The sequence below is a fragment of the Heptranchias perlo genome, chromosome 26, assembly GCF_035084215.1.
Source record: "Heptranchias perlo isolate sHepPer1 chromosome 26, sHepPer1.hap1, whole genome shotgun sequence".
NCBI lineage: Eukaryota > Metazoa > Chordata > Chondrichthyes > Hexanchiformes > Hexanchidae > Heptranchias > Heptranchias perlo.
The window spans coordinates 28348604-28371010 of record NC_090350.1 but is presented as its reverse complement, the minus strand read 5'-3'; the positions used below and the strand labels follow the sequence as shown (position 1 = coordinate 28371010).

The window sequence follows — 22407 nt, the reverse complement described above, 5'->3', positions numbered from 1 at the left end:
TGCCATTATTGTCACTCAAAAGATAAACATTGTAACAATATTTCAATTAGCTTCAGTGAATATTTTCTATCAAATATTACTTGTCATTAAGGGTTATCACCGGCTAGTGAGCATGGAAAATCATATATATGACATGTATTTATAGAAGTTACAGATAAATGGTTGAGGAACAGGTGTGTAGCTGGCTTTGGACCAGTATCTACAGTAGTAGCTCAACTACACGGACAGGTGAACGCCACCAAGAACTGTTGGCCGTGTTATTTAGTACAATCGCTCCCGCTCCTAATTTGTTTGCAAAAAAAAAAGATTGGTGGTCAAAGATCGACTCCAAGGATGTCTAGAACCACAAAGCACAACCCACGTAGGTTATGAACGTTTGTTTATGGGGGAAGAGGGAAAGGGTGCAAATACTTGAAAGAGCGTTTTAAAAAAAAAATCAACTAGTACTGCGTTACGTTGAAGCAACGGAATGACCATCCAGAAATAGAAAGGATGCTAATTGCAGTTTCATTACAAGGGCCAGGGATGCCGGTAGCCTGATCAGGTGTCCGCCAACAGGAGGCCCAAGACACTGGGTCATCAAAAAGGCGCTTTTGAGCTGCATTAAACTACACTGCCCCCACTCGGGAAATGCGTTTTTTTTTAAAATTACATATTTTCAGGGTGGGAGAGTGGTCTGCCCTGAATGATAGTCGACAAAAATAATTCACGTGCAAAGATTTTACAGGCAACAACAGCTGCTTTTAAAAGTCATTCTACGTTGAAAGATTCAATTTATGTGCCCCAATAAACAAGATATCTAATCAAGACACAGTTTCACCCAAGGTGTCTTTCATTTATGGCTGAAACTCTCCCACGTGATTTGTAAAAAAAAAACAGCAACTCACTTTTGCACGAGAAATATCTGACCAATAACAATATGCTCTATGTATAGGTACCATTGTATACCAGAGGCCACTCCAGCAAAATGAGGGCACATATAGAAAGGAGAGCCAATATCTGTTGAATGGGGGAAATATTCAGTCACCTGACTTCATAACCAGAGTAAGATTAATGGGGTGTGATGGTAAGATTACAAGTTTTATATGTTTTGTAGTCTATGGGGCTCTATTAAAACCTCTGTTAGTCCATTAAGTTCCATATTTTGACATTAAATTTCCATCTTGGTTTGTGGCAGATGGAATTTAACGTCAGTAAATGTGAGATGGTATATTTTGGTTAAAAATAAATAGTAATTATACTTGGAATGGGAGAAAGCTGGGTGATGTGCAAGAGCAGAGAGATTTGGAGCATCAGGTTCACAAGACATTAAAAGCAGCACCTCCAGTGGATAAGGCTATTTAAACAAAAAATGAATGGAATACTGGGTTTTACGGCAAGAGTTATAGAATATAAAAGTAAGTAATGGTGAATCTATATAAAACCTTAGTAAGACTATGGTTGGAGTATGCGCAGTTTTGGGCTCCACACTATAGCAAAGATGTTGAGGCAATAGTGCAGAGATTCAATAGAATGCTGCCTGATATAAGGAAATATAAATAAGAAACATGAAAAAGTAGGGCTGTTTTCTTTAGAACAATGGCGATTTGATAGGGGTGTTTAAAATTATGATGGGATGGGACACAGTAGATCGAAACAGACTTGTTTCCAGTGAGTGAGGGGTCTAGAATGACGGGGCAAATGCAAGGTTAAATACTAGAGATTTACGACAGAAGGCAGGAGAAACCTTCTTTAAAAACATACTGGGTTATGAAGATGTGGAATTCACTACTGGAGTTAGTGATTGAAGCAAAAACCACATTAACATTTAAGAATAGATTAGATAGGTGATCAAAGGAAAAGGGAATAAAATCATATAGGACTACCGCTCAAGTGGAGAATAAACACCAACACCTACTGGTTGGGCCAAACAGCCCATTTCTGTGCTGTAATTTCATGAAGATTGTAGAATACTATCCCATAAGACTATTCCTTTTCTTTTGCCAAGGCTTTAATTTTTTTTAAATTTAAACATATTGAAAAAAAAGTTGCATTTTCTGAGTAAATTTAGCAGAAAAAATATTTACAATTAAACTTCTGTACTCATTCATTTAATATTGCTTACTGATTATAGAGCTGGTTACCTTGAGGGCTTCCAAGACTCAAGTTAAAGCAAAGGCTACAAAAACAGCATGGCCACCTTTTCTCTGGTTATTATAGGCAAAATGCACCCATGCCATTATATGGCCAGATCTGACCCAAGCTGTCTTAACTGATTATTGTGACACATAAATCAATGCAAATAAGGTAGTTGTGAGGAAGTTTTAGAATGGCGAGGAATATCTCTGATGCAAACACAAGCGTACTATAGCTTTCAGATAATTAAAATTTAAAAAATGAAAACTAAACAAAATGCTTTATTTTTAAAAAAAATCCCCCAACACCAAAAATGAGCTTCTAACAGAGAGAGATTTGAGAACATTAGCTTTTTCCATTGAATAACCAGTGATGGGCAAGCGGCCATAATACAGGACACCACTGAGGTCGCAAGAGTGAAAGAGTTGGTAGTTCAGGAAGTATTAATAGGTGACAGCTAGCTTGAATAGCTGTCACCTATTCAGCTATTGTAGATTGTAGAAGACTGAGGAAGACAAGTTCTAAGGTTTGGAACAAAAATCAGGTCCATCAAGCCCACGCCATCCAGTCAACAGTGAAATCCCCCGTATTCCTTTCATTTACCCCCTAACTACACTATCTCCTGGAGGAGGCAAAAAACAGAAAAACCTGTGGCCAATTTAGGAAGAACCTCAAAAGTCCAGGAGATCAGATGCTCATGGCTCATCACAATCAAAACTGACTGGCAACTTACCCCTTATAAATGGAAGTACCTTCTCTCACAAACTTGTCAAATCCAATCTTAAACGATTCCTGGTGAAAATAAATACTTCATAGTATTTAAGCCAACTTTTTGCAGATCAATATTATAGACATAACCTCTAGTTCTACCATCTCTATCTTTTTCAAATAACCTATCTAACCACACTAAATAAATTGCAATGATTTTAAAAACTTGAGTCATACCCCCAAAAAGCCTCTACTTCTCCCCAATTCTTGAGTATATCCTCATAACTAAGAGCTCTAAGATTTGGCACCCACTCCAGAGCTTTGCTAGCCTTCACAGCACATAACATCAATAACGTAAAGGCCAGAAAGCTTACAAAGATGCTTCTGAATTTTTGTTTGTTCCCTTTAAGCTGCAGATATGGTATCCCACACACTTACTCATCAGTACATCCCCAAAGGTTTGAAATGAAGTCTCAGCAAATAGCATCCTACTCCAACTAGAGTAGATCTTTGAGGAAGGTGACCAGAATGGTGGATGAAAACATCCAATTAATGTTATATATCATGACTTCCAAAAGCATTTGAAAAAGCATCACAAGAGATACCATTAGGAAAAATTAGATTGGATCAGTAAGCTGGTTGACTACACTTCAAAATACTTCATTGGCTGTAAAGCGCTTTGAGACGCCCTGAGGTTGTGAAAGGCATGATATAAATGCAAGTCTTTCTTTAACTCACCCAAGATAGCACCTTCAATAACACAGCACTCTCTCAATACTGCACTGAAGCACCAGCATAGATTATGTGCTTGAGTCTCTGGAGTGCGGCTTGAACTCACGACCTTCTGGCTCAGGTGAGAATGACACCTCAGTGCAGTACTGAGGGAGTGCCACCAATGAGGCATCAGTGCCAAGAACAAGTCTTTCCAAACCTCCAGGCCCACAAAATTAAACAGGAAAATCGATAAAATATAAACAAGCGCAAACAGGTCTGAGGTGCTTTTAATTTTGAGGGTCAGATTGCCAAAGCTTGGGGCCACAGTCTTGCTGGTGCTGGATGAGACCCTTAGTTTCTGATTCATTAGAGACAGATACGTCCATTACTGGGCATAAAAAATAAATGCTCATACCCATTATATTGAACACTTATATATCCGAAAACATTAAAACAAGAAGTGTATCAAATAGTATTACAATCGTTTTAACTAACCTAATTACTTTGTAGATATTTGCACTGTATATACATTGAATACTACTTAATAGTTTTAATTTTTGAAGTTTCAGCATTGCTTTTACTATTTTACCAGTGATTTTCTGAGAACTGTTAGAAAACTGACATTTAAAGAGATTCTAGCAGGTAGGATTGGGAGTTTGTGAAACTAGTAGATTTCAGTTTGGAAATGCACGTCAATGTTTCTAGAGACTACTGATTTTTTGAAGAACTAAATGCAAATCAGTAAGAAAATAAATATGGCAAGCATGCAGTGTACTGAGGCAATTATTGTAATGGTTTACAGTAATACATGACAATTAATTTTCCGTATCATGACATTTCAGTTTAATATTTCAATATTAATTGCTGCCACCTCAAGACGGTAGAGCATAATATTTTTTTTAAAAATCAAAATTACCTTTCTTTTCCACTGGTACCAGATTGGAGGGAAAAAAGTAGAAAAGTATAACTTCCTCTATGAAGTGGGGTGTGTTAAACCAAGAAAGGAAAGAGGATCAAGAGATCTAGAAATCATCAGAAAAGCAGTCCAAATGTGAAGATGAAAAGCACATAAATATTCAGAAATCTCTTCAAAATCTTTCTCTTTGACTGCCTTTGCTGTTCCCTCTCCAACATTTTCAGTTTTCTCTTCTCTCTCCTGCTCAGTGTTCATTATTTTTCAACTCTAAAAATGCTTTGAGGCATCTTCTCTATGGAGGCAGCGCTACAGAAATATAAGTTGTTGTTGTCGCCATTGTGTACTGACAGTCTATTAATGCAAAATCTAATCAGTACTTTATAGTATTAGTTTTAAAGCTAATGACATTTTTACTAACAAGATCAGTTACAATCAATACAGGCTTACAATAGAAAAAGTTAAGCTTTTGAGTGAAAGCCACCAATGTATTTGGCAGATATGCTAGCGCAATTTTAACTCGCAAGTGACATTTCAATGTCAAAATGGCTTTCCAACATGCTAATTTTTTTTTAAAGATTTGATATCAGAAAGGCACTTGACAAATGACTGTACTTTAAAGCACTGTTAAGATTGACAAGTCAGTGGTTTTAGACACAAAAGGACACATGATTTTTCAGTTTCAATACAAGCCTAAAGTCTTGGTGGTCACTTAAGTTTGACGAAAGGGCTTTTTAAAAAAAAATTGAAACAATATCTACAAGCACAGACTATCTGCTTTATAAATTCATAATCAATTGCATGGGTGATTTATACTTTTGTGAAAGAAATCCAGATGCTAAAAAGTATAGAATTGTATTTAGGTGGGAAAGAGGAACATAATTCACAGTGATATCTACAAGGCGCAACTCAAGAGAATGTAATGCAAGTGAGTCACATGCTTCATTCTGTATCCAGGACTGGAACACTACTGACCATGCTGGTGTACAGAGGTACAAGATTTTTGGTTACTGTAAATGTCAGTCACAATCCCACAGGTCATGACAACAACATTCCTTCCAGGTTGCAAAATGCCAACTGCAAATAACCCACTGAATCTCAAACCGCATGTTTACTTTGAGAACTTTTTTTTGAGTGATAAAAATCTAGCAAGAAATGTAAATTATTGAAGTGACACCAGTGCTTATACACCTACAAAAAGGACACCTGAATTGTTCACATATGCCCATTTTGAAAGAAACATAGAATCCATCAAAAGAAAGTTACTTACCATAAGGCTTCTCATTATACTGTGTACCAAGTGTGTAACAATAAGTGATAGATTTTTATTTTTTTCTTCATTTTTTTTCAAATGTCTTATTTACAGCTAAGCCTCTCCAACAGAATGTGCAGTTACCACAATTTCCATATGCATCAGTACAGTCTGGGTTTATTTAGGGTATTGGTGCCAATACATGATTGGGGTGGGGGGGTGGCAAATCATATCCCAGCAAGTAAACTTTAATGATAGGCGATACTCAATTCATCAGCTCAAGTTGCACCCAGCAGTGACAGATCAGCTATCAGTACTTCAACCTAATGTTACGCAGCTCAAATTTGCTCTCCAGACACAGAATTTAGAAGCATTGAGTTTCAACACATCTACCGTGTGGTTTCAGAAAAATGTCATGTACCTTCCATTAAACGTTACTGAAATACTCATACCATTTGTCATATTAATATGACGAAGTTTATTAAAGAAATAAAAACAAATAGAAAACACTAGAGACACTCAGCAGGTCAGTTAACATCCGTCAAGAGAACACAAGTCAGTCGATGTTTTGGGTACGAGACCTTTGAGGAAGCATCCCGTACCTGAAACATCGACTGACTTGTGTTCTCTTGACAAATACTGTCTGACCTGCTGAGTATCTCCAGTGTTTTCTGTTTTTGTTTCAGATTTCCAGCATCTGCAGTATTTGCTTTTTGAATAAATTGTACCTGTTTTACATTTACTTTTTTTAAACTTCAATCATGTTGATAGCCAATGGACAATTCAATAGTATGTACAGAAGCAATGGTAATGGCGCACTTCAGCAGTGAAGGCACAATCAGTAAGCAGCACAATGACTACATTAGTGATTTCAATTCACTCAAGTAATGTAGCGTTCAGGTTTCCCAGGGTGTACTGGACTGTTTCATTTTTGAGTTTTATTCCCTAGTTTGCTCTACAGAGGTGACCAGTCACCATGCCGTCTTCAACCAGGAAGGTATGGTGAATGATCCGACAGATTTCTGAACTGCTGTCACACTTGCTTCGTAATTCAATAATAAGAACAATCTGAATTTTCCATCTTCCCACTTCTCTTCAATCCCTCCTCCCCAAAAAAGGTGGAACATTAAGCAATGTGCGCTTCAGCTGAAAAATTACAAACCTTAACTTTTTTGACAGATTAACCTTCTGAGGCTTCTGGTATCTTTTTCACCACAAATACAACAACAATTACAATTTCAATTTGGATGGTGCTTTAAAGGTTCCATATATCAGTTTCGATAGTCACCATTCAAAATTCACAGAGTATCAAATTTGTAGAAGTATATGATGATTGGTTACAAGCAACTTGAAAGTTTTTAAAAATTCAGTTCTCAAAAGATTTAAAATGCCAGGTAGTTCAGGCATCAAAATTATAACCCTCTTTTTGGGAACCCTCCAGTTTTAAAAGAGCATTTGCTCCATTACTGCTCAAGAAAATGGAGGAATACAATTTCCAATCAGCATTTTTAGCTGACTTTTTTTATTTAAAAAGTGCTTAAACACCGAAAGCATTAGTCAATTAACCTTGTATAATTTAAGTTTAATAGAAGTGCAAATCCGTAAAAGATCTAAGGGAATTCGAATTACAAAACTAATGGTTTCCCATATCTGAAAGCTAGAAAATGCTAAAATATGCATATATAATTTAAAATATATATTGCACAACCAACCAGCTGTTAATTACGCAAAAACAGAACACCATTAGAAACAGCAATAGCAATGTCTCTCACTGAATATAACTTTAGTCTAAACAATGAAATTTAAACCATGCTCCATAGTTCTCTGTAATTACATGCTAAAAAGCCTGCTATATGATACAATAGCATGCAGTATAAAAGATGTTACCCAAGCTTATTGAAGCAATGGCACAGGAAACCTGTGTATATACTACAGGCTAAGGATAGAAACACGATGCTCATTACATCAGAATTAAAGAATTCAAGAAATCAACTGAAGGAGCAATGTCCAATTCCATTTTATTCCCAATCTTCCCAGTCTTCATCTTCCAGCTGAAACAAGCCAGGTTTTTAAATTAGAATTATTCAGGCAAAAAATGTCCAGGGCATTTAACAGTTCTTATATAATTAAGCATCAAGGACACATTCTACAAATCCCCACAAAGATGAAATATCATTATTCAAAAGCACAGATCACACTAGCAATAACATCCATTTTTCATAACCTTTTTGCTGTACACTGAAATTTTGACAACTTGCACCCATGGCTCGGTAGTCTGCTGTCATTTAAAAACATTTTTTTTTCCCCACTTCTGATCACACTAGAAGTGTTCAGTGTTACCACACAAGATGCAAAAACATATGCAGAATTAAGCAGAAAAAAACCAATAAAGCATTTTAAATTATATTTGTTCTTTTCTCCCCCTCTTCTAATTAGCATGCAATAAGTGACAAATAAAATATCTCAAACCTCTATATAAAGGAAAGAAACAGACCAAGTGGTAGAGGATTTAGGACAGTCAGCTGAAGGCACAATCAATAAGGTAGGTTTAGAAGTTGTTTTTTTTTTTAAAAATGGTTGGCAAGGAAGTAACACAATGAAAAGGGTTAGGGAGGGAGTTTCCGAAGGTGGAGGCAAGATGGTTGAAAACTTTTGCAACAAGCAAGGAATGCACTGAAGGGATACACAAGAGCCCAGAGTCATAGGTGTAGGATGGACGCAGTGATTGAAGACAAGAACTTTGAATTCAGTGAGTTGGGAGACAGTACAGGTCAGCAAGAATAGGGATGATGGGTGAGCAAGGCATAATTTGGGTAGGAGAGTTTTGGACAAGTTTAAGTTTGTGTAGATAAAAGAGTTCAGGAGGCTGGAGAGGTTACTTGAGAAGTCGCCTTGAGGCAATGCAAGAATGGACAAGGGTTTACGCAGCAGAGGGGATGAAATAGTGGCAAAGGCTAGCAATGCTGCAGAGAAGGAAGCATGTTGGCATGGTGACACATAGACCAGAGGGCTTGAAGCTCAGAGTTGAACAGGACACCATATAGTTCATCCTGAGCGAGCAGTTAGGGAGGGGCAACAGAAGCAGAAGTGTAGAGATTTTGGTGGAGCCAAAAGTACAGCATCTAAACCGTTGCAAGATCAATTTTATTATGTTTACGAGTATAGACGTCACATGTTTTCCAAGTGTTAAACTTTTGTGCCAACAGTCTTTAAAGCAGAATGGCACTATGTAGATATATGATAATAGGCTACTCTATGTTTAATGTCAGAAAGGCACCATCCAACACAAAATAAGTTTACTGTAGCTTCCCCCCTACCCATCCAGCATCTGTATGCTTATCAGTCTGGCTGGCAGGCCAAAAACACACAATGCTGCTCCTCAAGTGAATGGTCAGGAGATCCAGTGGTGTGATGTAGTAGGGCAACCTTTCCCTTGTCACACACAACTTCCCCTGTAAGGAAATCTCTCATCCTGTACAGGAATCGAAGTGCAAATGTGAGTCAAGATCAAGGTTTGGATTCAAACTCAGATAAGCTATGGTTACCTAAAAGGATCCCTTTTCAATCTTACTTTGCTGTTTTGCCTGTGATGTAGGAAACCAATCTAAGATAATTATTAAAAAGAACTTTCATAAAAGTTTAATTTTAACTCTAGAAATTCAAATTTCATTAAATTGATTTTCATTTTACTCCAGCTAATTTTGTCCACATAAATGAACTATTAGTTATCGATGTCCATTACATATGAAGACTGTAGTAGCAAGTTCTTTCAAAATTAATGAAATCCACAAATAATTTAATTTATATGCATAGATTATTTCAAACTTGCCTAGTTTTTACCCAAGTACTTTATCATATTCAACATTATGAATTATTTTTAGAAGCACAATGTCTATTTACTTAGGAAGGGGAAAGCAGATTGCATATCTGCATATTTAAACAAACCACTAGAAAAATCAATGGGAAAATAAGTGGGCTTGTAAAAGACACTAGAAAAATATTTCATCGTGTACTGTGTCACAAATAGGGGAATTTCTGTATTTTTTTTTAAAAAGTAAAATATGAATCTCCTGTGACCTTGCTCAGAGTAAGTCAGAGGAAATTGATAGAACAAAGATTGGGCGGGCTCTACCACAGGCAGGCGATCGCTCTGTCAAATTGCCATCCAGGTGCCAAAGTTGAAAATCCCCCCTGATCTTTTAGTGTTGTTTGTTATAACAGACTGACAGAGGTTGCAGCAATATCGCTAAAGCAATAAAAAAATAGGCATTACCGTTACATCATTACCCACTGATTTCAACGTACGGAGGATGGGGACAGTGTTACCAACTCAAAAATTTTAATATGGCGTTTAATTTGGAGGTGGGTTTTACTTCACTGTTAAGACAAGAGACACTCCATCTACAGATAAGGTGCGGTTGATTGATCAGGAAATTAGTTTAGTTGAAAGGATTTTGTTTTAGGTGAAAATTAAATTGTACACTTTCAGGACCGTAGCAAGTGCTAGAGACCTAGATAATGTGGGATTAATTGTTCACTACCAATACATATAATCGTCCTTATAAATCGTGCCTTCGATCACAAGTGATTGACAACAGTGCCTTCAAAGGCCATTAAGCTATGCAAGACTGAGGAATTCTCCTGTAGTCTTTAGTTCTGACAGTGAACTCCATCGGCATTTGCAGTTTATGTCGTCTACATGCATCATCCATGTGCAACATCTTATCCCAAAAGGTTACAAAAGACAAAGCACAACCGGCACAGGCACGATGGACTGAATGGCCTCCTTCTGTGCTGTATGATTCTATTGTGCTGTTTAGTACCTTTCTGTTGTTATGCTTCAGCATATTATTTTATCTGTAAATAAATCTAATCAAGTCGTTTAGTCTGTAGCCAGTGGAGCATGTTATTGCCTCTTTAAGTGACGAGAGAATGTGGCGGGCATCCCACGTATCTTCCAGCAAGTGATTGATGAGATTAACTATTGAATAGGTTAACACAAACCCATACCCAACAGTGAATAAAATTCTTGGCTTTGGGTCAATAAGAAGCTCAGGCTGTTAAAGAAATTAATTTAGCCAGGACATTCCTATAAAACTGGCCCAATTCCTTAGACTTGTGGAAATTAGAGGGTAGATAGCAGTTACCAGTAACATTAAAAACTTCCCAGCACATTCACACCTGTAGACAAACCCTAGAGTATTGTACCTGTCCTGACACATCCACCCGAGACAGCGCTAATTGGACCTCTTCCTCAGTCATATCCAAATCAAAGTCTTTTTCCCAGTCCTCACTGATGTCTGTGCTTGACCCTGAGATAAATAAATAAGAACAAGTTAGAATGAAAGTGGTCACAAATGATAATTGAATTTTCTTTTAAAGGAAATGGTCAAGTGATAAACAATTGGAAAAATTAAGCAGCTCACCAATACAAAATTCCCAAATGTCCCCATCCTCTTTTCTAAATAACTTTCAGAATGATATATTAGCATTTAGTAATCCATTTAACATTCTTTATGCTCCAAGTTTCTATTCTATTCTCTTATTTTTGTACAAAATTTCCCCCTTTTTCTCCTGAAGGTGCAGACTCCTTGTTGGGTTGTGGTTCCATAGGCATCGGCCACATTCCAGTACTGCACGCAACTGAACCTGGATAGCGAGTGTCAGCAGGTTCTATGATCCCAGGATCTACTAGGGCTGAGCCTGATCGGACCTCATCAAGTATCTGCACATACAGACTGCCAGAAAAGGAGGATATGATCACTGATATCTATCAGTAGTGGGAACCCTGTCCAATTTTCCTGTCCCCTACTCAGGGGTGCCAACTGTAGCACCCTTTTCACCTCCTCAGCTAACATCAGACGAGTACAGACTAGGGATTGAACCTAGGCCTTCCTGGACTATCTCTTAGTTATTCACCGGTTAAAACCACTGGGTATCAGAAATTCTATATTTTTTTTAATATTCTTTTATAAGAATAATTTAACAATTGAAAAAAACCCTCAATTCTTACTGGGTTAATTATTCCATAAGCATCTAACAAGCTACAAAGTATAATTATGGTAGCTGACGAATTATGAGGTTGTTCAAATTTGGTCCTGCTTAATTACAGAATTGATCATCTAGAATGTGCAATTAATCCAAGACAACATTGGCTGACACAGGCAACACCACTGTTGCACAACCCCCTCCCCAAGCACTCATTGGCCACTTAGCAGCACTGGTGAGACTCCAGAGCAGGATTCTGGCATGTATCCACCTTGGAGTGTGTGGTAAAGAAGCCTTTAAATGAAAATAAAACACTTTGGAAAGAAAATGGAAAAAAAGACTCAACACACAGCAATTATACAATAAATGCTGAGCAATCATCTAATCAAATTTATATGGTCCTAAGGGACCAGAGAGTGAGTATACAATAAAACGGTGGTAGACAGAAAAATCATCAAGCTAATCCTCAAAAACTCCCCCACAAAAAATACATTTCCAGTTCTGCAACAGTATCAATTTGCTAGTGAGTGTGTGAGGATCTTACTCTAAAAATTGCAGGGAGAGATCAGTACATTTTTAACATTGTGTACAGTGTATGCCTCAGTAATTGACTGCTAGAATAACTGGTAACGTTGCAGGTTCATTACAATATCGCACATGAAGTCAGAAGTAATTATTTAAGGCCATTTACTACTAGTTCCTTGATCTGCAACATAGCACTTCTTTTTAATTAAAAATATTACACCACTGACATATTTGAATTTTGTTATAATGAATACTTTTCCAAAGTTTTTTTTGATATTAGGTCACCAAGGGGCCACAAGGCCATACTTACTTTCTCTGAAAACAATGGGTAAAACAAAATCACTAGGAAGTTAGTTAGTTTTCTTTCCCTCTAATGCTCCCATTGTCTAACAGCACAGACAAGTTAAGAATGTATCTTAAAAGTATTTCTAAACAATGAACTTCTAAATGCATGTCTCCCTAGGACCAGGCTAACCGTGATCCCACTTTTTGATGCTGTTTACTGAGCAATGATCTATTAATATTTTCTGCACTATCATGGTAGTGCCATCCTCTAGAATTGCACTCGTTGGCTTACAAAAATGGAGAATTCAAACAACAAAATTAGAAAAGGGATGCTCAGCTCTTTTGTTGCACCTAAATTTCTTTCTAGATTCTACAGCTGGAGAAGTGATCCAATACAAAATATCTTTCAAATCCATATTCAACCAGTTCTTGCTGAAGTGCATTAAGAATTTTTAAAGCCTCAAAAGTTTTGTTCTGTTGGTTACTTTCCATTTTGTAGGTCTCCATCTCTTTTGGCTCAAACAGATAACCTGAATCTCAATGGTTCAGTCCTACACAATAAGATTTGAAGTAAAAAAAAACTTGGCTTCATTATACCTTTATCTTAGCTGTGATTTTCAATGGTGTCAGATTGATCTCCTAAAGTTTTAACTTTTCAATATTACATGTTAATGGGCAGATCAGGTTATTATTTACTAACATATAATGGCCAATGTACAGATTTAGAAATTCAGTTTTATGTAGCATTGGGGTGTTAACATAAAATCACAAATTGACAGATTTCACTGATTTTAAACATGTCAGTAACTTCTTTTGGTTACCATTTTAAGATTAATATTGACCATTGGGTTATTTTCCATTCTGAAACCCCACGTATACTCCATGTGTAACAACAATCACCTTTCTTTCCATTGTTGGAAGGTGTAGATTTTCCGCTGTCTGAGTTCAGTTCATACACTCTCAAATCAATTGGTCCATCGTCTTTTGTAGTCTCCAGTCTGCTTGTGTTCTTGGCCTCAATCATTACTCCAGACAATGTTTTTTGATCTTTTGTTGATCCATTTGCCTCTTTGTCTAAGTTGGAAAGCCTATCCTTAGTCTTGGGAATCTTGAATTCCTGTTCTACCAACAGCTCCACAGTGGTTTCTACTACATTCTCTGCAATTTCTTTCACTGTCTCCTCAGACCTAGATGTCTCACTGGAAGTGGAGATCTGGTTTCTCAATTGGAGTTCTGTGGGGCTGCTGTCGGCATTTACAGATTGGTATTCCACTGGTGTTTGTGTAATGTCAGCAACATTCTGGTTCTGGAGTTCAAGTGAATGCTCCTCCCTGGAGCATGCGACCAAAGATTGCACAGATAATGTTGGACTTTGCTGCATATGATGAAAATCTGAGTTGAGAGGCAAAGCCCCGATGAATTCATCTGAAAGAGAACAAGTATTGAATGGAATAATTTATATTTTGTATTGCATGCAGTCAATTCTTCACCTTAAAAATGTAATGTTAAAAAAAGTGTTAAAAAAAAATCTAAATGCTCCAAAATCTTATTACTGTATTTACTACACTGCTATGATTAGGGGATGAAATAATTTGTACTCCAGAAAATGGCACTTTGTGGTTTGAAAAAGAGTTAAACTACTCATTCTAAAGCTTGCTGCATTAGGCATCTTATTTATACACTTTCACAAACACTATTAATCTAGCTTCGATTTGGAATAATTTTCATCTTAGACAAGTTTGTTCCAGAGCATTTTAAAAATGCTGTCAATACTCATCTAAACTAGAGGAGTAGATAGCTACATTTGAAGAACTCACACTGGCACAGCTCGAAAGCCAAGTGGCCTCCTTCGGCACAGTAATTTCTACCATTCAATGACAAACACATTTTTATCAGCTTTTAGAATTGCCAGGTTTCAATCTAACTGGAATTATTTGTGAGGGATATATTTATTTGGTACTCGAGGCTTTTTATAAAAGTTTATGGTTAATTGGATCAATAGTTAAGGATCCTCTGGGGTAGAGTGATCATAATATGATAGAATTTCATATTGAGTCTGAGAATGATGTAGTCAAGTCCGAAACTAGGGTCTTAAACTTAAACAAAGCCAATTACGTAGGAATCAGGGACGAGTTGGCTAAGGCAGATTGGGAAATTAGATTAAAAGATATGACGATAGACAAGCAATGGCATACATTTATAGAAATAATTCATAATTCTCAATGAATATACATTCCCTTGAGGAATAAAAACTCCACGGAAAAAAAGTGATCCAGCGTGGCGAACTAGAGAAGTTAAGGATAGTATTAGATTAAAAGATGAGGCTTACAATGTTGCCAAAAAGAGTAGTGAGCCTGAGGATTGGCAGGGTTTTAGAAATCAACAAAGGATGACCAAAAAATTGCTAAAGAGGAAGAAAATAGAGTATGAGAGTAAACTAGCAAGAAATATAAACACATATTGTAAGAACTTCTACAAGTATGTAAAAAGGAAGAGATTAGCAAAAGTAAATGTGGGTCCCTTAGAGGCTGAGACAGGAGAAATTATAATGGGGAATAAGGAAATGGCAGACATTGAACAAATATTTTGTATCTGTCTTCACAGTAGAAGACACAAAAAACATACCGGAAATAGTGGAGAATCAAGGGTCTGATGACAGTGAGGAATTTAAAGTAATAAAAAAAATTAAATTAGTAAAGGATAAAGTACTGAAGAAATTAATGGGACTAAAAGCCAACAAATCCCCTTGACCTGATGGCCTACATCCTAGGGTTTTAAAAAGAAGTGGGTGCAGAGATAGTGGATGCATTGGTTTTGATCTTCCAGAATTCCCTAGATTCTGGAACGGTCACTGTGGATTGGAAGGTAGCAAATGTAACTCTGCTATTCAAGAAAGGAGTGAAAGAGAAAACATCAGTAATAGGGAAAATGCATGAATCTGTTATTAAGGACATAGTAACAGGGCACTTAGAAAATCATATGATTAGGCAGAGTCAACTCAGTTATACGAAAGGGAAATCATGTTTAACAAATCTATTACAATTTTTTGAGGGTGTAGCTAGCAGGGTGGATAAGGGGGAACCAGTGGATGTAGTATATTTGGATTTTCAAAAGGCATTCGATAAGGTGCCACATTAGAGGTTGTTACACAAGATTAGGGCTCATGGGATTGGGGGTAATATATTAGCATGGATAGAGGATTGCTTAACAGGCAGAAAACAGAGAGTAGGAATAAACAGGTCGTTTTCAGGTTGGCAGGTTGTAACTAGTGGGGTGCCGCAAGAATCAGTACTTGGGCCTCAGCTGCTTACTATATGTAATATATTCAAGTTTGCTGACGATACAAAGCTAGGTGGGAAAGTAAGCTGTGAGGAGAATGCAAATAGGCTGCAAAGGGATATAGTCAGGTTAAGTGGGCAGGAAGGTGGCAGATGGAGTATAATGTGGGGAAATGTGAAATTATCCACTTTGATACGAATAACAGAAAAGCAGAATTTTTTTTTTAAAAGATAAGACTCTAAGAAACGTTGGTAGTCAGAGGGATTTGGGTGTCCTCGTACATTAATCACAAAGTTAACATGTGGGTACCTCAAGCAATTAGGATGGCAAATGGTATGTTAGCCTTTATTGCAAGAGGGCTGGGGTATAAGAGTAAGGAGGTCTTGCTGCATTTACATAGGGCACTGGGGAGATCACACCTGGAGTACTGTGTACAGTTTTGGTCTCTTTACCGAAGGATGGATATGCTTGCCTTAGAGAGGTGCAACGAAGGTTCACTAGATTGATTCCTGGGATGAGAGGGTTGTCCTATGAGGAGAGATTGAGTAGAATGGGCCTATATTCTCTGGAGTTTAGAAGAATGAAAGGTGATCTCATTGAAACATATAAAATTCTTAGAAGGCTTAACAGGTTAGATGCTGAGAGGCTGTTTCCCCTGGCTGGAGAGTCTAGAACTAGGGGTCATAGTCTCAAGATAAGGCGTCGGCCATTTAGGACCAAGATAAGGAAAAATTTCTTCACTGAGGGTTGTCAATCTTTAGAATTCCCTACGCCAGAGGGCTGTGGATGCTCAGTCATTGAGCATATTCAAGACTGAGCCTGATAGATTTTTGGACACTAAGGGAATCAAGGGATATGGGGATAGATGGGAAAGTGGAGTTGACGCCGAAGATCAGCCATGATCTTAGTGAACGGAAGAGCAGGCTCGGGGGCCTAATCCTGCTCCTATTTCCTATGTTCTTATGTTCCTGTAGCAAATTGGCTAGCTGGGTTGAAAACTAGCTTAGCAATATGAAACACATGGTGATAACTGGAAAAACTGTGGCTGGGAGATAGTGACCAGTGGAGTTCCACTAGTGTTTGTTCTAGGTCCCCTGATGTTCTTACTATTCAGAAATGATTTGGAAGATAGTACCTCTTGCAATATTACAAAATTAATGTAATGATGACAAAGTTATTTGCCCACATGACAAATATAAAAGGTAAACAGCATTCAAAGAGAGCCAGACCAATTAAGTGGAAGAACCATGGAAAGACAGAAGAATTTTAGTGTTGATAAATCTGAAGAAAATCCATACTGGAACAAGAAACATGAAATATGTACACAGGGAAGGGGTGTCTGTCATCAAAGCTGGAAAAGGAAAAGGAGATGGGTGAAATTATTGATCATTTGCTGAAAGTTTCCAGTCAATGTGAAAATTTAAATCAACAAAACTAAAACACTAGAATACATCAAGGATATTTGACTACTAGTCAGAAGTTAATTTAATCTTGTGTAAATCACTGAACTCACATTTGGGATCTGGTGTGCAACATTCCTTCAATAGAACATCGATGTTATGAGGTGATTGGAAAAGAGCAACATGGATACCAGGAGTTAGGTCTCTAAATTATGCAGTGACGCTCACAACTGAACTTTTCATTAGAGGAAAAAGATGGGGGTGAGTACAAGAGATCTTTAAGTAGAGAGAAGTAAAGAAGCCAAAGATATAAGTAAACTATTGGACTAGAAGGACAGAAATAGAGGACAGGAGTTCAAAATTAACAAGCCTCGTGTGTGATTTGAGGTGTGCATTCCCCTCCCCTCCTCCTCCTCCCTATTCCCCCCCAAACCTACTTCCCAACCTCATAGCAGTGGACACATGGAACAGATTCCCAACAAAAGCACCTAAAGCATCAATCAATTCCATCAGAAACAGGCAGCTAAAAATCTGGTTAGGAATGGGTTTGAACTTATAGGGATAGCAATACTTTCTCGGGCACAATTACTATACTGCTTAGGCTGAGGGGGGAGGGAGAGAAGAGAAAAAGAATTTGTAAACGTGGAAGGTAGCCAGCCAGGATGAATAGTGCAGATGTAGGGAATGAATGGATATTCCAGAGTGTTGCTTGATTTTCTTAGAGATTGAGTATTTATGTGGAAATTTCATCTACCCCAAGAGATTAAACAGTGTCCACAGGAGAGTTGATTGTACACAGTCCATAAAGGAAACAGGGTTAATGGATCGAAGAATCTCTTCTCATTTCATGCTTTCAGAGGTTCTAGCCTGGTTTTTAGTTTCTTTAAAATTCTAGGCTCATTTAAACATTAAATCAGCACTTCCCCCTATTAACTCAGTGTGTTTTGCTTTTAATTCTACAATTACAGCTTCAAAATACCCTGTTGTCTCAAGATAGATTCAGAAAGTATTCTACATTTGTGTTGAAATTATGAGTACTTACAATTTGAATAAAAATTTAATGTTTCTTGCTGTGCTCATTTCAAATGAGCATTCCAAGCCCAGTTTCCATTATACAATATCAGTTTTTCCAACTCCATGTTTTCTACCCATGCAGTATCTTAACATTCAATATCTTACATTTTACATAAACTATCAAAATAAATTCTATATACATCTGATTGCCGAGGAGATCTTGAATAGAATAATATGCCATTCTTTATTTAAAACTGGTCTTGCAAAGTTTGCCATTATAAACACAGATACCAATATGTCTCAATTATGTAACTTCACAGACTGATATTTTAGTGGACTATTGAAAAGTTTATATTTTCCAAATATCCTTAAATCAATTCTTACAAAACATACTGTTGCAACAGAAGTTTTAGCAAAATCTGTTCAATTTCCTGTTTAACATCCAATTTGTACACACAATAATTTACACAAACGTTCTTACCCTCTTCCTCTTCCCACCTAAGCTCCTCCGAATGAGAAGTCTGTTCTGCTCTCTGTTTCAATGCTATTCTCCTTGCTTCCTCCTTTAAAAAGGCACATTGATGGTTAGCTTGTGCCCCAAACATACTACTGGAAATTGAACTAAAATGGAAAAATTAACAGGACATATTGCTGAACCAGATGTTTAATATTAACTTAATAACTTTATTCTAATTTCCTAGATTAGGAGCTATGATTAAATGCAAAACTTAAAAACCAAAATGATAAAGTTTGAAAGACCGATTGCTGCCAAAATATAAATCAATCTTTATACACACAATAAACAAGTATTGTGCCCAATTCTGGTGTACACAATAGCTCCAACATTAGAGTGCAAGGAAGTTGGTACAAGTGTAGGTATGAAACAAAAAGGAATTAATTTCCAAAATAATTTCAGAACAATGATCCTTCTTGCACCCCAGCTGGTCCACAACATCACTTGAATTTCCAACTCCTACACCTTTTGCTTTCACCCATCACAACACCTCAGCAAGTATTAACCTACTTAACCGTTCTCTTGCCTGTGCCTTCAACACTCTTGTTCCCTGTCCATCAGTGTCTCAACCTGGTTGCACCCCTTCGTATAGCCATCCTCACTCCCTCACGTCAGAGAAGCACAAATTTGAACATACCTGGAGTACAATGATCTAGTCATCAATTGTCAAATTTGGCGTGACCCTGTCAAGCATTACTGTGCTTCACTCTCCTTTTATCATACAGGTTCATCCAACACAGCAACAACGGCCTCCTTCCCCCCTAGAGTCGAGTATTTCCTTAAAGTACTTTCCCAACCCTACCTACTCTGACCTCCCCAAAAAGAGAAAATCTCACTTTTCTTCAACTCTGAGATTGACTTCCCATCCACCCTTGGCTTCCTTTCTTCAGGCACCGTCCCTCTTCCCTTCAAAACCACATCATTCCAGCCTAGCCCACTCGAAATAATACCTCATTTCCAAATTCCTTTCCTTTCTTAAGATCCTTGAAAGCATTATTGTCACCTTGATCTGTGCCAATCTCTCCCTAAACTTCCTGTTTGAATCCCTTGCTGAAGTTATGAATGTTATTCTCTGTGATTGTAACCATGATGCAATATCCACCATCATTCTCCTTGAGCTTTATACAGCATTCAATATGGCTGATCATGTCATCTTCCTCCAATGCCTCTCCTGTCATCCAGCTCCATGGGACTATAAACTATGTTTTTATTCCTACTACTCTAAACACATTCCAAATTCCAGTGCATTTTCAACAATGGTTTCTTTTCCCTCCCCGTACTGTCATCTCCAGAATTCCCCAAAGATCTACCTTCTGTTCCCTCCTCTCTCTTATCTACGTGGTTCCCCTCAGCAGCAACATCTATAAGCACAGGGTGAGATTTCACCAATAAGCTGATGATACACACTTTTCTCAACCCCTCACCTCCCTCTGTGCTGTCAGATAGCTTGTCCAAAAATTAAGTGTTAAATGAATCACAACCTCCCTAGCTCAATATCAGGAAGAATGAAGCCATCATTTTCAGCCCCATCATAAATTCTACACCCTTGCAACTAGTTCCTCAGGCTGAAAAATACAGTTTGTAATCCTAGCACCCCGCTTGACCCTTAACTGTGCTTTACATGCTTTCTATCATGAATACTGCTACTTCTACCTCTGCAACACTGCCCGGCTCCACACCTACCTCAGCCCTTCAACCACTGAAACCCCTATATACATTATTGTCACCTGCAGCCTAGTTATTGTAATGTTCTCCTTGCTGGCCTCACACCAGCAGTAAACTCTGCCACGTCTATCTTGTTCTACACAAACTTCTGGTCACCCACCTTACTGACTTACCCACTAGCTCAACCTTGCTGACTTAACACTGGCTCCCCATTCTCCGCATATTCATTTCAAAATCCTTGCCTTGCTCCACCCAGTTCTGCGACTTCTGCCAGCCCTGTATCTTCTCCCAAACATTCCACTCCTCTGACTCTGGCCGTTGTGAATTCTACCCTTTCCCTTTATCCCATCATCAATGACAACAACTTGCATGTATATACCACCTTTATTGTAGAAAAATGTCCCAATGCACTTTGCAGAGGCACAATCAAAAAATGGAAACCAAGTCAAAGGAGGAGATATTGGGGTTGGGAGTTGTGACCAAAAGCTTGGTGAAACAGGTGGCTTTTAAGGGGATGGAGGTAGGGAAGTGGAGGAGAATTCCAGAGCATGTGGCCTAAGCAGCTGAAGGCACTGCCACCAATGGTGGGGTGAAGGCAGGGGGATGTATAAAAGCCCATAGATAGAGGGATGGAGAGTTTGGGGGAGAGGGTTGGGTTACAGAGAAACAAAAAAGAGGGGCAAAACCATGAAGGGATTGATACTTGAGGATGAGAATTTGAAATTGGAGGCGTTAGGAAACTGGGAGCCAAGGCACAGCTTTCAGTTACCTCAGTCCCACTCTTTGGAATGCCCTCCCTAAATCCCTCCTTTATAAACCTCAAGATCCATCTCTTTAGTCAAGCAGTCAGTCACTTCTCTTGACCCCTCCCATTCCTGGCTTGGTTTTCCTTTTTCTTATGCCTATTTGTGAAATAACTCAGGATGTTTCTTTATGTTAAAGATGCTATATAAATACAAGCTGTTGCTATATATGCATGAAAGATAATTATGTAATTTAGTTTAGAAGCAAATTTTTAAGCAGACTAGATAGCATATCTAGCTCAAACAACACTCCAAGCTCAATCGCCACTTCAACTAATTCACCAAACTGAGTTCTGCTTGTTGAAAAGGTAAATGAAGTAACTTTTCTGTTTACTTGAATTTTAATAAAATACTGTCATTTGCCAACAGTTTAATTAAATCAGTTTGTGTACTTCATTAAAAGAATACATTGCAAGAAAATGTATATTTATTACAGTTCCACTGGTGAAACACAAATTGTATTTTTCACTCATGAAAATGCTGCAATATTGATGTTTCAAACAAAAAGTAAAGCCTGTAAAGTGGAGATCAGAATTATTGTTAAGTACAGGATCGTACCCATTACTTGATGTGAAGTTGAAAACAAAAAGGGTCACTGAATTTGTTACAGCTGTGATGCTCAAGTCAGGATATCAATATAATAAAAACATATTGTTTAGAAGTCAAAAGGCCCTGAAATTTTAAGCTAATCAAACATTTCAGATTTCAAATTAAACAAGGCATTATGGCTCATCAGACTATTACAGACACCTCACCAATACAAAATGAAGTAGTAGGCAATTACAGATCTTAAAACATGTATGATAGAAGATGCCAAGTAGTAGAATTATTTTTTTTAAACTTTATTTGCAAGACAGTTGTAAAAACACACATACGAAACACATTGCATTCCCATCATTTATATCTATATCAGCCGTCCATGAGATATTTTAACAAGACGGTTTATATTAACAAAACAGTAGAAGTAATTCAGCACCTACTTCCGTTCCAGTCTAAACTTCTACACCTGGTGAGCTGATTTAGTAACTGGCCAAACACCACAAACTTAACTAAAACAGATATATCAGCATTACAAGTGCATCACCCTCATTATTGAATTACCAGTTATGACCCACCTGTTCCAGCTGATATAGTTTATAAAAGTATCGATGCCAAAATTCTGAATGAGACACTGCTGCTGGCACCTGTTAAGGGAAAAAAAAAGTTTCTATTCCACAGCTCAAACATGTAAC

General features: G+C 37.6%; 1 protein-coding gene across 1 annotated transcript in view; it reads right to left on the bottom strand.

Annotated features, from left to right (window-relative positions):
• Positions 1–5851: 5851 nt before the first annotated feature.
• The window catches only part of bsdc1 (BSD domain containing 1), a 50425-nt gene continuing 33869 nt past the window's right edge, over positions 5852–22407 (bottom strand). The window contains exons 7-11 of the mRNA XM_068006648.1: positions 22291–22359; positions 18675–18756; positions 13401–13925; positions 10911–11014; positions 5852–7753 (exon numbers count right to left, since the gene is read on the bottom strand). Of these exons, the coding sequence (XP_067862749.1) occupies positions 7721–7753; positions 10911–11014; positions 13401–13925; positions 18675–18756; positions 22291–22359 (813 nt within the window). The 3' untranslated portion in view covers positions 5852–7720. The remainder of the gene's footprint in view (positions 7754–10910; positions 11015–13400; positions 13926–18674; positions 18757–22290; positions 22360–22407) is intronic.